The 15,578-nt window shown below is 41.8% G+C and overlaps 1 protein-coding gene across 1 annotated transcript in view; it reads left to right on the top strand.

Moving 5' to 3' along the window:
* The window catches only part of LOC137623218 (CD109 antigen-like), an 83,251-nt gene that overhangs the window by 20,435 nt on the left and 47,238 nt on the right, over positions 1–15,578 (top strand). The window contains exons 5-8 of the mRNA XM_068353938.1: positions 7,827–8,009; positions 8,231–8,404; positions 10,324–10,548; positions 12,192–12,314. Of these exons, the coding sequence (XP_068210039.1) occupies positions 7,827–8,009; positions 8,231–8,404; positions 10,324–10,548; positions 12,192–12,314 (705 nt within the window). The remainder of the gene's footprint in view (positions 1–7,826; positions 8,010–8,230; positions 8,405–10,323; positions 10,549–12,191; positions 12,315–15,578) is intronic.

The following is a 15,578-nucleotide window of genomic DNA, read 5'->3' as shown; positions in this document are numbered from 1 at the left end:
TGCACACAGGATTCTCCTTGTGACAAGAGTCGCGAGTGGCCGCCCTCCTAGTGAGAGGGATGTGATGGGCTACGGAAGAAGTCTGAACGACTTTTTCTCCAGCGCCTAATATCTTTCAGCGTTGACTTCTCGCTTGTCTTCTTCTGGCGGGCGATCAAACAAAAGTAAGGTCCATATAACACTCGGACAATCTTTGGGGTTGGAGGACCCCTATTGCTTCCCCTAGTGGTCTCCCCTCAAGTTCCTCGTAAGTGGCTATGTGACTTGTCACTGCCTTGCTCCAACTACTTGGAGCTAAACTTTTCGGTGTAACCTGGTGATCGTGGAAGCAGACTCCAAGTAGTTGCAGCTCCCTTTCATCGTGCCTCCAAGGCACAACGAGCCTCATGAGTGCTAGATACTCCTGGGTCTAGCCTCGCATGCACTAACCTTTGGTGACAGCACAGTCTAGTTCAGTTGTTCACAAGCGTTGGCAGCACCCATTCACAGACAAGACATCATTACCTTGCTTGGCACTTTCTGAGCATACGCACCCTGCTTTCGGCATGCACAATGCCACTTGCCAACCTCCTGCAAGATCTCTTGTGAGTTTTTATGTACCTGTTTGCAATGCTTCGGCTCATCAACGAGTAGCACCTTCCTTTAGAGCTGAGACTGACACGTTGTGCGCTCTCCAGTCTCGTCCACGGGGGCCTGGCAAACCTGTTCCTGTTCCTGATGGAGGTCTACTTGCTTCTCTGGCTGCGAGCAAGCGTCCCACTTTTCTTGCACTGAGAAAAGTTGGTCCTAGTGATCAATATGCTCAAGAACACCGCTCGCAAAAAGCACTTGCGGCCATCCCTTCTTTCCCAAAGGATCTGCTATGGTTTGCAGAGCTTGTTAGGGCTGTTAAGCAAGCTGTTTTAACCCGTTCAAATCTCCCTCTCAGTGTCAGTATCTCTTGCGAGTTCCAACCCACTTTTGGACCACAAGTGTAGGAGTACTGCTCCCAAGTATGCTCTTCCTCCTGCCGTTGGAATCTCTGTTGACTTCGTCTCTCGTCTTGATACCAATGGTATCTTGATACTAAGGCTGGTAAATGCAAGCCTAATCCCCAGTGGGAAAAACTAACAAAAAGATGAAGGAGAATGAGGTAGGGTATACCTTTGACCTGAGGACAAGCAGGTGTTCGAGGTCTCCTAGGGAGGTTTAGAATACAAACCACTACCAACTGTCACCGGTTCTCGAGTGTTGAATCATCTGCTCCACCCCTGGAGCCAGTGGCTGCTCCCTTGATCTTTCTGCAGACAACAAAGTCGGGGAAGGCTCCTCAGAAGGAGACTGCTAGTGTTCTCGTTTCTTCACTGCTAAGCCCCGGGAGCGGAAGGATACAAGAACCCCTCCGAAGAACTGGGCGTTGAAAGGGCACGAGGCTCCAGATAAACATAAGGCAGCTCTCAGTCCCGTACCTGTCTCTTCGTTGCCTAAGGTGCAGGACCTCCCCTCTAGGCCTTGTGCTCTTGTTGGGACTGTAGTTGACAAATCTGACCTAACTCAGGCTCTTATAGTTGGATGAGCTAGCCGTAAAGTGCCCACCAGCGATCAGAAATAGTCTGATCAATCTTTTATGCAGGTGTTGGGCTGCATAAGGAAAACCAGTGGATTGGGTGATCCATTATACTCCAATCCCGAGGGGAAGGATACTGTCCTTGATCTCTTCTACCAAACCCCCCGAACTGCTAAGACCAGGATTGAGTTGCCCTGGTCTAGGATGGTAAAGGGTACCAGGGAAAATTGTATCTCCCGATTCGGTGTGACTAATAACTTCACGGTTACTTCCTTACCTGTTTGTTTGGCAAAGGACGTACTATGAAGTGTGGCACGACCACTCCTCACCTTTGCCTTTAGACCCAGCAGTCTTAGCATTGGCATACATCTTACCCTTGGACAAGTTGGCGGCACAGCAAGTGGCGTTCTCAGCTGCAGAAGCTGTGAACATTGTGTGGTATGCAAAGGCTTCTTTACAGGCTGCTTCATGGATCATCTACTGGTCTGGCTCAATTGGCTCTCTGATCGCCAATGAGAATTTGGCTGATCTAGTCAAAAAGAATGCTATGAACACCTATTTGTTTTCTGGGGCAAAAACTGTTGTTTCTCGGTCACAACGTAGCCAACCAGTGGATGAAGTGATTCCTGAAACGGCGAGACTCCGTCATTTCAAGGTTCCACAGGCAGCTGCCGAATAGAGAAGCACTCAAGCTATGTAGCTCATCAATAGAGGGTCCTTCCTGGTTTAACTCGTTGAGTTGCTGGGGCAGTGATGTCTTGCCCCTACTCTTTGGCAACATGTGCTTGACCACCGGTGGGAGGGTGCCTGATGCACAGGTGACAAAGATGGGGATCCTTGTGGCTGAACCTTGGACGATCTCAATCGTCCGCACCGGACCACATCCTATTCACTCTCTTTCCCTTCTATGGCTTGACATCCAATGATTTATTATCCTTTGTGAAGTGATCAGTGAAAGTTCCCGCCCTTCAGGCAGCAGTTCAGCCCATGTTGGAGAAGGGTGCTCTCCAAGAGGTCCTTGACTGGTTCCCAGGCTTCTTCAGTCAACTCTTTCATGTAGAGATGGCTTCTTGAGGCTGGAGACCAGTCATCAACCTCTCCACTCTGAACAAGTTTGTCCATCAGACTTCGTTCAAGAGGGAAATGGCAGAAATGGTCAGACTGGCTGTCGGACCAAAGGACTTCATGATCAGACTAGCTCTAAAAGACAATACTTCCAGATCCTTATCCATCTTGCATCAAGGAAGTATTTAAGATTCATCCTTTACAAGATTTACCAGTTTCAAGTACTATGCTTCGGCCTGTCCATTGTCACATGATGTGGACAGTTAAATAAATGATGAAAGGCGGTGAATTAAACGATTTTTACATCGTAAGAGGATTTATTGTCCAAGTTAATTTTCACAGAAATATGAGCATCAATCTTCTTCAAAGCGAGTGAAATAGAACTTTAAATCTTGGGAATCACAAACAGAAGAAATACAAGTCTCTCACTGACTTTCAAACTACTGGAACAATCATAATGGTAATTAACTTGTAAATAATAGACACACCCGGGGAGACAGTTATATGATTAAAATTGTTACAACTAAAAAAGAACAGTTATTAGACGTCTCTTGGCGTATCGACATCCGCCATGGTTGAGGTAGGCTTACCATGGCAGGTGGGCATATTGACGGTTTCCCACTCCCTACTCGGACTCGAATGTAACTCGTATTTGACTGGGCTAATCTTCTCTTCCCAGCTGTTCTTATTCCCCACACATTGCTGGGGTGTGTGAGGGCCTGTCTCTTCTCGGGGCAGCAGTAGCAGGTGATGCAACTGCACCAGACTGGTTCTCACCCTGCATCCCCTCTCCCCGGTGTACCTGTTGACATGGAAACAGATTTAGTCACGCTTGCTTGGGTCAGCAAATACCAAATAATGAGGAAAGCATCTCGAACTGCTTCCCACACTATTGTGACGGGTCGAGAGAAGGTTGTGACTCAAAGGCAGGATGAAAGCAACTGAATAACTTTATTACAGACACTCGCCTTTAAATACAAAAACTCAATGCAACAGGAAATTTCTTGTTCAACCGACACCGTACCAGTTAACAGTTAACGGTGAGAAAAATACATACATTATTTGAGGTTCAATGCAACAGGAAATTTCTTGTTCAACTGATACCACACCGGTTACCAATTAACGGTGAGAAAAAGATACATGTTTATTCAGTTTTTTTCTAGTGCGATGGGAGAGCGAAGATACAAGCATAATATATACACAAAATGAAATGTCGTTACTATGTACGATCGTTTGACACACGGTTGGTACATGGCTCCCCCCCCTAAAAATGTCATACTGTACATGTTAAATAGGGCGCCCTGAATCTGGAGTGGTAGTAGCAAAAACTGCGGCCGATTAGCGGCAGTGAGTGGCTGTAGAAGTCGTTGGTTGGGGCGCGAGCGAGTGGTGGATGATGGGTGGCTTTGTTGCCGTTCCGGCTCGTCGTGGGGTAGGCGTGTGTGTCCTATGGCATTCATAGGCGTGTGTCCTACGGCATTCATAGGCGTGTGTGTCCTACGTCATTCATAGGCGTGTGTGTCCTACGGCATTCACGTCAGCTTCGGTTGAAGTTGAATAGGTGTCCTCTTCGTCAGGAGTGGAGGTGTTGATGGAGGTTTTGAAGGCCATGAACTGGCTGTCCATAAGGGCGTCGGCTTTGGTCATCAAGTCCTTTATGGGGTCACCAATGTGACGGGCCGAGAGAAGGTTACCACTCAAAGGCAGGATGAAAGCAACTAAGTAACTTAATACAAACACTCGCCTTTATATACAAAAACTCAATGCAACAGGAAATTCCTTGTTCAACCGACACCGCACCGGTTAACAGTTAACACTGAGAAAAACACATACATTATTTCAGGTTCAATGCAACAGGAAATTTCCTGTTCAACTGATACCACACCCGTTAACAATTAACGGTGAGAAAAAGATACATGTTTATTCAGGTTCTTTTTAGTGCGAGGGGAGAGTGAAGATACAAGCATAATATATACACAAAATGAAATGTCGTTACAATGTACGATTGTGTGACACACGGTTGGTACACTACCCATGGATCGGGGAGATGAGGTCATAGGTCGGCAACTGCCGCCCTATGTCCTGTGCATTTACTTTAAATCATATTTTTGGCATTTGTATAAAATTTTTCATACATGACACCATAGTACCTCGGGTGTTCACAAGTATGTTCACTCTAGTCTCAACCTGTGCCCATGCCAGCGTCATCCGTCTCCTTCATTATCTAGACGATTGGTTGATTCTTGCAGATTTGGTGGAGACCTTTCTCTGACACTGAGACAGACTTCTTGCCTTTTGTCATAATCTGGGGATAAATTTAAAAATCTTCTCTTCAACCTGCACAGAAACTGGTATACATCGGGAAGATAATAGACACCCCAAAAGGCAGGGTTTTCTGGTCTAAAACAGAATAGAGAAATTCAAGGAAGCAGCAAGTCCCTTTCTTATGCAAGACACGCTGCAAGCACACCTATGGCTGCGTCTGAGGGGCGCTTGATGCCCCTGAAGTGTCTGCTGCCCAATTGCCGTATTTGCATTTGGTCTCCAGTGGCAACTGAAGACCTTGTCTCAAAATAAGGATCCTCTGGATCTTTGAGTACTGGTAGGATCAGAGCAAATGAGTGATTGAGTTGGTAGATAGCAAAATCCAATCTCCTCAAGGGAGTAGATCTCCCCTTTCCCAGATTTAATGCTCTTCACACGTTTGTCAATAGGACTCTCTCCAGTTGCAACACATGGCCTCCGGCCTGTGGTCCCATTCTGATTTGTCGCATAAACTTTTCTTGAAATGAAGGGAACCTTTCTGGCTCTCAACCACTTCCAACATATCCTTTTAGGTCACTGCAGCATTGATGAGCGACAATACAACAGTAGTAGCGTATCTGAACAAACCACAAGGTATTTTTACGGCCGGTCTGCCAACTAGTCGTAGAAATACTTCGATTGATGGAAGACAACTCAATCTTTCTGTCAGTCTGATTTATTTTGGGCAAAAAGAATATTATTATGGCCAAACTGAGCTCTTTACATCTTTGGGTAGCCAACAAAGTCCTGACTTTGTGGGGTTTGCCAATAGTAAACTTGTTTGTGACATCTCAACCTGAAGCTTCTGGTATATTGCTTGCCAGTATCAGAGACCTCCTTAAGATGCCTTCTAACATCCGTGGGACAACCTAGACGTGTACAAATCTCCCCCCATCTGTCTGTTGAGGAGACTTCTCAGAAAGGTGAGTGCATCTGAAGACCTTTTGATGACCCTGATAGCTACAATGTAGCAGCAAGCAGAGCGGTATCCAGACCTTCTACTTCTGCTCACAGAGATACTAAGGGAGTTGGCTTGCCCACGCAACCTGCTTTGGCAGCCACACTCAGAGATATACTACAGGACAGTAGCTTCCTTACGACTTCACGCCTGAAGGTTATCCTGCTTCTCTCGCAGAGAGGCTTTACGCACGCTATAGCGAAACGGATGTCTGCGTAGATTCAAAAGGTCAACGACTGCACATTGAATCTTGACTCTCTTAGTTGTGATTGTAGACCCAGAGTTCATGATGTTAGGAGTGTAAGCACATCCCTAGCATTTAAGAGAAACTAATTTGTGGCTCAGGTCCTTCAAGCAGGTGTCTGGCAACGTCAGGCCACCATTACCGCCCGCTACCTGTGGTGGCCGCTCAACAAGTTCTCACCACCTTTACAGGGCAAGTAACAGTCGGTCGAGGGCAGACGTTATCCGGTGTTAGTCTTGGATGAATGGATAGAATGACTGGTCTTTTTCATACTTCATTTTTCCCTTCTCTTAGGGCACAGCATCTGGAGGACTCTGCAAGCTGGTCTACCTCCAACTGTAGGTAATAACCATTTCTCTTATGTGGTGTAAAATATGCAATATATTTTATGTCCCCATTCTCCCTCCAAGGGGGAGGCGAGCAATATCTAGATTTAAGTTTGAAGATGTGTATCAAGCTTTATTCTTAGTGGGTCAAATCACATTGCTTAGTTACCACCCACTCACCATGAATGCTCCTTCCGTTAGCTCTCCTGCTTAATTGAAATTTCACTAGGTGTCAGGGTAATTCTCTTATGCTCCTGTGAGCTCAGCACTGTATCCCAGGTTAAATTCCCAGCCAGTTGCGTTAAGGACTTCCACTCACTTAAGGGCGAGTCTCCATAGGAAGAGCGAATGGTTTGTATTACTGTAGGAGTAAATTTAATTATGAATTTGGAAGTAATTTGTATTTTTCGTAACTATACAGACCTAGGCTCTTTACTCATTCTTCTCCTGCCATCACCTATCCCCCTAGAAAGTCTTGCCAAAAATCAAGTGACGTAATACTGTACTATCAGTCAGTGTGTCGGCGGGATGGCTGGTCTACCCTATCCCACCGCTACCTTCTTTAACTAGTGGAGTGTTGTTGACACTTTGCATTAGAAGTTTATGGCTAGTTTCAGTTGTGCTGAAAATATATATCCATATTAAAGAGTACAGGTTTGTATAGTTAGGCAAAATACAAATTACTTCCAAATTTGTCATTATGTAATGTTTATGAAAATGTTTGAAAAGTCAAATACGGTAAATTTTATTAGGTACTGTATTTGGTAATACCTTGACTGCCATAATTTTGAAAATATTAAGGTGAAAAAAAAAGCTATCTTGCTGTACAATAATTAAAAGAGCCTTTTCCATTTCCAAGGTTATTTATTCAATTGGGTTGTGTTGTGTTGGTCTTTAGCTGCCAGCTGCATACTTTATTCTTATGTAAAATTGAGACCATGGAGTGCTGTGCAGTATATTAATATTTTCATTGAAATCCTTTATCTTTAGTCTGTAGAGTGGGGAAATCATTTTATGAAAATTAGGTGATATAGTGTTTTCTTATTCACTGTATATAAAAGTATTGGTATAAATATTCATTGGTTTGTAAATACAACATTATATGTAAAGTAATGTACCATGCTACCATGAAACTAGAGTGAAATATATGATAAGTGAAAGTTAATGTGATGGACTTAAATGATTCTTGAATTGCATGGCATAACTTTACCTGCATTTTCTAATATTAATGTTAGGAACTGCTTTTTTTTTATTATGGTGAAAAGGCAAAGGTATTGTTTAAGATGTTGATAACCTCATTTCAGCCATTTTAGATTTTGTTGGTAATATCTTTCCATCATATTTTATATTTGATGCTTACGTATGATTTTGTTCACTTGAAAGGACCCAGATGGCTATGTCATGCGTCGCTGGCCTTCCCGTCCTACAAACGTTGGTGTGATTTCCATGGAGTTTACTCTGCCGTTCCTTCCCAAGGTTGGGTATTGGGGCATCAAGGCTTTAGTTAATGGCCAAGAAGAGATTCACCCAATCAAAGTTGAAAAATGGTACACACCACGATTTGAAGTAAGTTGTGCATTTAAAAATTTATCTGGTGCATAATCCACACCATGATTGCATGTTTAAATGAGCATGATCATGCAACAAGTTTAGAATCTGGTTAGTATTGTCTCAAAAATATTTTTTTTGGTATCAAAATTGTTGAAGAATTGGTAATGATTAGAAAAATGCTTATAGAATGATAAACATTTAATTTTTGTTTACTGATAGTGTATTTTTTTTTTCAGGTTAAAGTATTTATGCCTAAGTACTTTTTAGAGACTGATGAGGCAATTACTGGGACAGCAGGAGGAGAATTTGGTAATGATAAGGGAGCTTTTGGAAATGCTACGATCAAACTTTTCGTAAAGAATAACAGACTGCGTACCTGGACATATGTTATGGAAGAAGTTGTTGATCCAGTAAGTACTCCATAATTTTTTTTTAGTTCTGCTCAAAACATGATTATAGTTTTACATGCTAAGAATTTAATGATATACTTGGCATAAAGATCACATATTGTGCCAGCGATCTGTAAATATTTTATTAAAATAAAGATTTTAAACATTTACCCATTGGCCAAACTTAAATTCAAGCTTCTATTTTTTATGCCCATCTTTGTTAATAATGTGTAGTACACTTAGAACTTAGAAACATATAAAAAAATGAATTGATTTCAAAGTTATGAGGTTTTGATGAACCAGGTATTATATTTTTTATTATATTATCTCCTACTTAAAAAACATATGGGTCATATATGGATGGTCTACATGGTTGCATCTAATAGATGATTAACTTTGAAATTATAGTGATAGATTGTTCAGTATGAACTGCTATCCAATACACATTTAAGTACATACACAGTAATATGTGTTGGCAAAATTTTGAGCGGAGATTTTCAATCATGTTTTCATGCATTTTAACTGGCTTTTTATTTTCTCTTTGTTTTATGTACTATATAGTATAGCATGCTTTAATGTTTTAAGATACAACATGCGTTGCCTATTTCTAAAAATACTGTTGAATAAGAAGATCAATAATTGAAGTTGCTAGACTGGAATAGCCTCGTGTGAAGCTATTCTTGTGTCATTATAGGAAAGGGAATGTGGTAAAGTTGAGGAAAATAGATTTAAGTAAAATTAAACCGACTCAATGGATGAAGAGTAAATGGAGAAATTACTGCAGTTGGTGTTGAAGATGCAAAGCATCTACATGAAATATACCATAATGTCATATAAATACTGTATGACATTAAGAAATTTTGGTTCTAGTTTAATGCACTATTATGTTTACATTAGATTAACAATTATAATGATGTGATTTCATTGCTCCTTTACTTTTTCTCTATATACATTAGGTGATTTTGTGGCCGTAATGGATTTTTCTTTTTCACTCCCAGTTACTGTACATCTGCCTTAAAATTAGTATGTCAAGTCTTTGTATATATTTATGAAAACCCTAGCAGCAAAGTCAGTCAAAATTATTTATTTATTCAATAAAAATGGTTATTACATAAAATGAATACAGTAGTTATGAAGACATTTGTACATTTATGCACAATCACTTTTTACCCTCTAAAGTACTTATGTTACATATTCTTCTCTTCCATATTAATGTCCAACCTCTTTTAACTTTTACTACAAAGCAAAACTACAAGAGTTTTCCCTTAGTTTCATCTGGGTGCTGAAGAGTTACAATGGATCAGCATTGGCTCATGTAGCCCAAATTAGGAATTTCAATCCAAATAAGAAATTCATGTCATTGAAGAAAATAGTTTTACCTTATACCCAACCCACACACAAATATAATATTTTACCATCTAGAATTTTGATTCTTAGAGAATCAGATAATTAACAGTTATGTACAGTATTCTATTAATAGCTTTTTTTCTTCTGGTGATCATGACTCCTACTAATAGTTGATAACATGGAAAATATGTTTATAACCCACTTTTAGTCAGTTAAAAAAGGCCAAGTTCATGGTTTTCCCTAATATTATTGTTTTTTTATTTTCAGAAAGGTTTACCAATACTTGAGCTACTGAAATATTTTTATTTGGTAATTTTGACAAGAGATTGTTTCTGAAATCTTGAATGCTTTAGAAGCATTTTTGTTTTTCTTAAGTTTTGGTAATTTCTCATGTGAAAGTGGCAGTCGAGTCTAATTATCTGCCTGCCTTCCATTGAAGTTTTAAGGAATTAAGGAACTTGCAATTTCACAAGCGTTTATTAGTCTTGTGTTTGGGCACGGTGTGAGTTTGATTAATAAAAAAAATTGTCTTTTTGTTGACTTGAGAGTTATCGTATATGTAAAATAATACTTGTGTGATCTTTTTTTTCAAGTTTGATGGAGAACATGAATTCAGTTTTCCCATGGAAGTGATTGCTGAAAGAGTTAGCGATTTAGATGGTTCAGAAATTCGAATTGAAGCAGAGATCCAAGAGACCTTTATGATGCTGAATGAGAGCGGGTATTCTATGGCAAAGATTATTAACTCTTCTGTAAATTGTCGCTTCATAGGCTCTCCACCATATATATTCAAACCTGGAATGCCCTTTGAAGCATCTGTAAGTATATTTTATTATAGGATTTATTTTGTTACCATGTTTTATTTTCTATGTTATTCAAGTATTTTTGAATTAATGGAAACATTTGTATATTTGTAGTGGGACCTCACTTCATTGGCACATGGCCGGTCAATTAAGTGTCAATGTTTTAGTTATAGTTAGTTGAGGCGAGGAATATCATGCTAGCCTATTTTATGACCTTTTAAAGCGATGTATGTACAAGCATGCGGGTGACAGACCAGGCATGCTGTGTTTGAATGCTTTCAGGGTTAAAGAAAAGTGGTATTTTCAAACTTAGTCTGAATGAGAACTAGAATATGAGGCTGCAGTTATTTTATTAGATTAAATCATGTTGCCATACATATAATTTTTTTTTTTTTTCATAGGGACTGCACTTAAGTTAGTAGACATGAGCTGTTAACCCATGTGACAACCTGTGTATATCACTAGACATATACTGTTAAGTAAGAGTTAACAGAAAAGATGGCTCTTCAGGTCACCAAGACCATGTTTGTTTCGCACCATAATCTTTTCCTTTTAACTCATTAATCATCCATTACCGAAGTGGATAGAATAAGTGTTCTCAAAATATGACAGACCCCTAAACATAAAGTATCTCGGTCAAAGACCTGAGCATTTGATGCCTAAGGCAAAGTTTTCACTACAGTAGGTACTGCATGTAATCCAGATGATCCGAACTCTGACAAAGAAAACATTTCAATGTTATTTCTTGGAAGGAAAACAAGAAAGTATGAAAATGAAGGGATAAAGTATGGCAATACTATATGAATAAATGAAAAAAAAAATAGGATCAAATACTGTGCATTTGATAGCACTTACCAGAATTTCTCTCAGATAAGTTTGTGGTAGTTGGAATTATTAACAAGGGAGAATACTAAGAGCAGAGAGTGAGTGAGTGTGTTTATGGCAGTTGGAATTATATACAGAGAGAGAGAGAGAGAGAGGGGGGGTTTATATAATCTTAGCTTCTCCCTTTTATGTACTAAACTGCTGTCTTTGTCTCTACAAAGCGAGAATGTTTTAAAAGTGAAAAGACAGATGATTATTGTGAGTTTGTAATTGCATGGGATTAGACAATTTAACATAGAGAAAAATTGCGAATTAAACAATTGCAAATACCAGGGTATCCAAAATCACTAGGCCGGTAGTCATGCATAAATGTTCCCTATGAATGTACCAAAGCTTAATGCTTTAGGTTGTCCTAAGAACTTTTTAATAAATGCTTTGGGTAGTTCAACATTATTGAACGGATGTGAATGAAGTATTTGTTACTATCAGCATTCAGTCATGGTATTTATGACTTAAAAGAATTTTTGTCTGGACAAAATTTTATCTCGAGTATAATGCAGTTTTTATTAGGTAAATGTGGAAATTTAAGTACATTGTAATTGAATTTGAAGACATAAATGATTTATAATTATGAAAATGCAGCTCTGTTGCTCAATTTTTTTTTATCACTTATTCATGCTACTTGAAGAAATTTTAATACATTGCTTTCTTTGGAGTGAAGTGTAATATTGAAGTTACAATATGTACCATCTACTGTAGTTTTAGTGCAAAATATGTCTATGGTACTTATTACAATGCTTTACATAATAATGAATTTTTTCTGCGGTTTTAAGGTTGCTGTATCATACCATGACCTTCAGCCTTTGGATGTCGAGAAGATTCGCTCATCCAGCCTAACTGTGAAAGCAGACGCTATTTCCCTCTCAGGATCCAGAACTACGGTTCTGGAAGTGAAGGTATCTAACTGAATTCTTTATAATTTGAATCTTGGGTGGGAAATGGTCAATGTGTAGTAAAAGTTTTGTCATTATCACCTGCCAATGTAATTTTAGAGTAAAGTTGATAAGATGTACAAGTGTTAAGAAGTTTTACTCTGCAATTTTCTTCTTTCCGTTAACACTTCATTGAATCATTTATTTCACTCCAAGTTACGAATACTGAGCATTTTGTGTTGTTTCTCAAAATTAATAATTTTATTCTTCAAAAGGTTGAGCTCTTCCTTTTCACTTTAAAATTGTCCCTTATTAATTTCTTATTAATGGACTGCTTAAAGTACTTTTGTTCCTACACTTGATACAAACCCTCATTCTTTACTATAGGAGATATTCTAGTGCGAGCTGGAAAATACGGCAGAAAAACCTTAACAATATCGCTAACAACCGGGCAGGTAGTTACCCACCTGTTAGTGGTGGGGGGACCGCCGGTTGGTAGCTGCTGTTTCCCTTCAATCAAATTCTAGCCGTCGCAGTGGTAACACTGCTGCTCCTGCTTTTATTTGACTGGCAGACTAGCCTTTCTTTTTTGGATTTTTGATTTACTGTATCCTTTTTCTTTTTTCTTTGTTAGATGTGATGTTCTCTATTATGAGGAAGTGTTCTGGGCACCTTTATGTCACCGCTGGAGGTGGATCCTCTTTCCCTATGCCCTGGGTACAGAGGTCATAGGTGTTCTGAAGGCTCCCCCTGCCAAGTATGTAGAAGTGGTCGCCCTCTCAGTGGGAGAAGTTCAAGAGAGGTAGAATAGGAAGTCCTAGAATGACTCTTTACCTCCAGGATCGCTGTCGAAGGTAAGGAGTCACGGACCTCTTCTTCGGCCTCTCGATCTCTCCCTTCAGACCTTTCTCTCTTCCTTGCCTGCCTCCCTCCAGAGGGAAGTCGAGGAAGAGTGGCACCATTGATTTAATCCCCATTCCTCTTGGTCAGGCGGATCACGTTGCCTCCCCCAGTGGGCCAATACTTTCCGCCACCGGGAATGACTCTGTAACTGCTTCCATTCCAGATCATGTACGAGCGGTATGGCCTGCCCTTGGACTTCCTTGTTCTCCTATGGAGGAAGTTTGGAACCAGTTCCTCGCGGGCAAGGTAGTGCCTCAGGTCCCTTCTGTTTTGGAACCTTCGGGAGTTCCGGACCTCGCCTACCTCCCATCAACTCGCCCACGAAAGTTTTAGTGGATATAGTAACTTCAGCTCCTGCGGCGCCTACTTCGCACTCCGTTGCGCATCCACGAATTACAATGTCGCAAGCGCAAACATCGCAGTACTTCCTCCTCCTCCTCCTCGGCCTCTCGGAGGCTAGGAGGGAGAGAGAGAAGAGGAAAAGGAGAGCTTGCTCTCCTTCGCCCAGACGTTATCGCCGGAGACACAGGCGACATAGGAAGAGTCATCATCGTTCTCGCTCTTCCTCGCCTTCTATCTCTTCACGAGATGTCTTGCCGCAAGACTATAAGCGCTCTCGTCACAAACATAAGAAGAGCGCTTCCTCCTCGTCATTGTCCTCTTCGGGGGTCAGGAGAGAGAGAGAAGAGGAAAAGGAGAGCTAGCGCGCCTTCACCTAGATGTTCTCGCCGAAGAGGCAGGCGATATAGGAAGAGACATCATCGTTCTCGCTCTTCCTCGCCTTCTGTTTCCCCTTGAGACTATAAGCGCTCTTGGCACAAACCTAAGAAGAGCGCTCCCTCTTGTCATCCTTCTGCCTCGCTGTCGTCTTTCTCTTGCGAGGGATCATCTAAGAATCCAGGAGCGCGGCCAAGGGCAAAGCACGTCCTGACCTCGAACCCTCTTCTTCGCATAATAGTTTGAGGGTCTCCATTCGCTCTAGAAAAGTCAGAAAGAGCGCTTCTCCTCGCTTTCACTCCTTATCTTCAGAGAAGATCGCTCTCGCCTTCGACTTCTCGATCTCTGACCCTTTGGGGTCTCGTGACAAGGAAACCTTTGGGGTCTCGTGACAAGGAAACTTCGGTTTCCCGGTGTGCTATCCCTTCGTTTTCGCGGTGTGCTATCCCTTCGTTTTCTCGCAACTCAAGTAGCTGAAACCTTGGGTTCTCGTGCATTTAGTCATGCTGACACTTCGGTGTCTCGTGACAAGGGAAACTTCCGTTTCCTGTTGCTCTGACCCTTCGGGTTCTCGCAACACAACCTCTAGGGGCACACACGATCACGCTGAACCTTCGGGTTCTCGTGAAACAAGTCACCAAGAGTTTTACTCTTATGACAGAGAGTCTTCGGACTCTTGTCGCGCGGAGTGTTCGCGTGCGCTCTACCAACACTGCGCCCATGACCATCAAGAGTTTTACTTTTATGGCAGAGTCTTCAGAGTCCCGTCACGCAAGGTGTTCGCACGCAATTAGCACTACACACGCAAATCTCCGGTCATACACTCGCGGGGTCAATCCCTCGCTCTCATGTTTCAGACAGGACAACCTCTCCAGTTCCTTTGCTCCCTAATGAGTTAAGTTAACTCTCTCGAAAACCTCGGAAGAAGATGCAGGGGTTCGGCCCTTCTCTTCGGTTGAGAGCAGGAGGAAAAGGGGAAATGTATTAGAGAGGCTAAAGAGAGGCTAAAAGAAAACACCCAGATGGCAGCGATGTAGAACACAATGCCGATGGCTTCGGCCGCTCTTCGTTATCCTGCGCCTCATGTGGCAGCTCATGAGTTGCCTATGTTACGAGGTAGTACTCGTTGTCAACCTGCAACTTCATCAACTTGTTGTTGGGAAGGATAGATTGCTGCCAGGAGGTTTGCCTCCAGGGTTGGAGAACTTCCCCTTACGAGGAAGTGATAACCTCCCTCGGAATTGGGCTGCGTGAGAGAACCACTCCCTTTCCGAGGGAGAGCTTCCTCACTTCAGCCATTCAGCAACCTTCACTCCTTCGCGAAGAGTTGCGGACAGCTCGACGAGTTTTGCCTCTGCTATCTCGTCCCCGAAGACTGTGCTTTCTCCCCTTGAGCTGGGAAAAAGCAAGTCTAAGGCTTGTTCCTCCTTCAAGGGGAACTTCTCCCTCGTTCGTGAGAGATTATTACGTTTACACTTTTTTTCCATAAAAGCTGGGAGTAAGCTTGGCTCAGGCGATGTTCTCCTTCGGGTTCGGGAGGACTTCTCTCTCGTTCACGAGAAGATTATTATGCCTACGTTTTTCCCATAGAACTGGGAGAAAACTTGTCTTAGGCGATGTCCTCCTTCGGGAGAACTTCTCTCTCGTTCGCGAGAGAGAGATTATTAC

The sequence above is a fragment of the Palaemon carinicauda genome, chromosome 2 (assembly GCF_036898095.1).
Source record: "Palaemon carinicauda isolate YSFRI2023 chromosome 2, ASM3689809v2, whole genome shotgun sequence".
Taxonomy (NCBI): Eukaryota; Metazoa; Arthropoda; class Malacostraca; order Decapoda; family Palaemonidae; genus Palaemon; species Palaemon carinicauda.
Note: the sequence above shows the minus strand (reverse complement) of the source record. Positions and strands in the feature narration are given on the sequence as shown.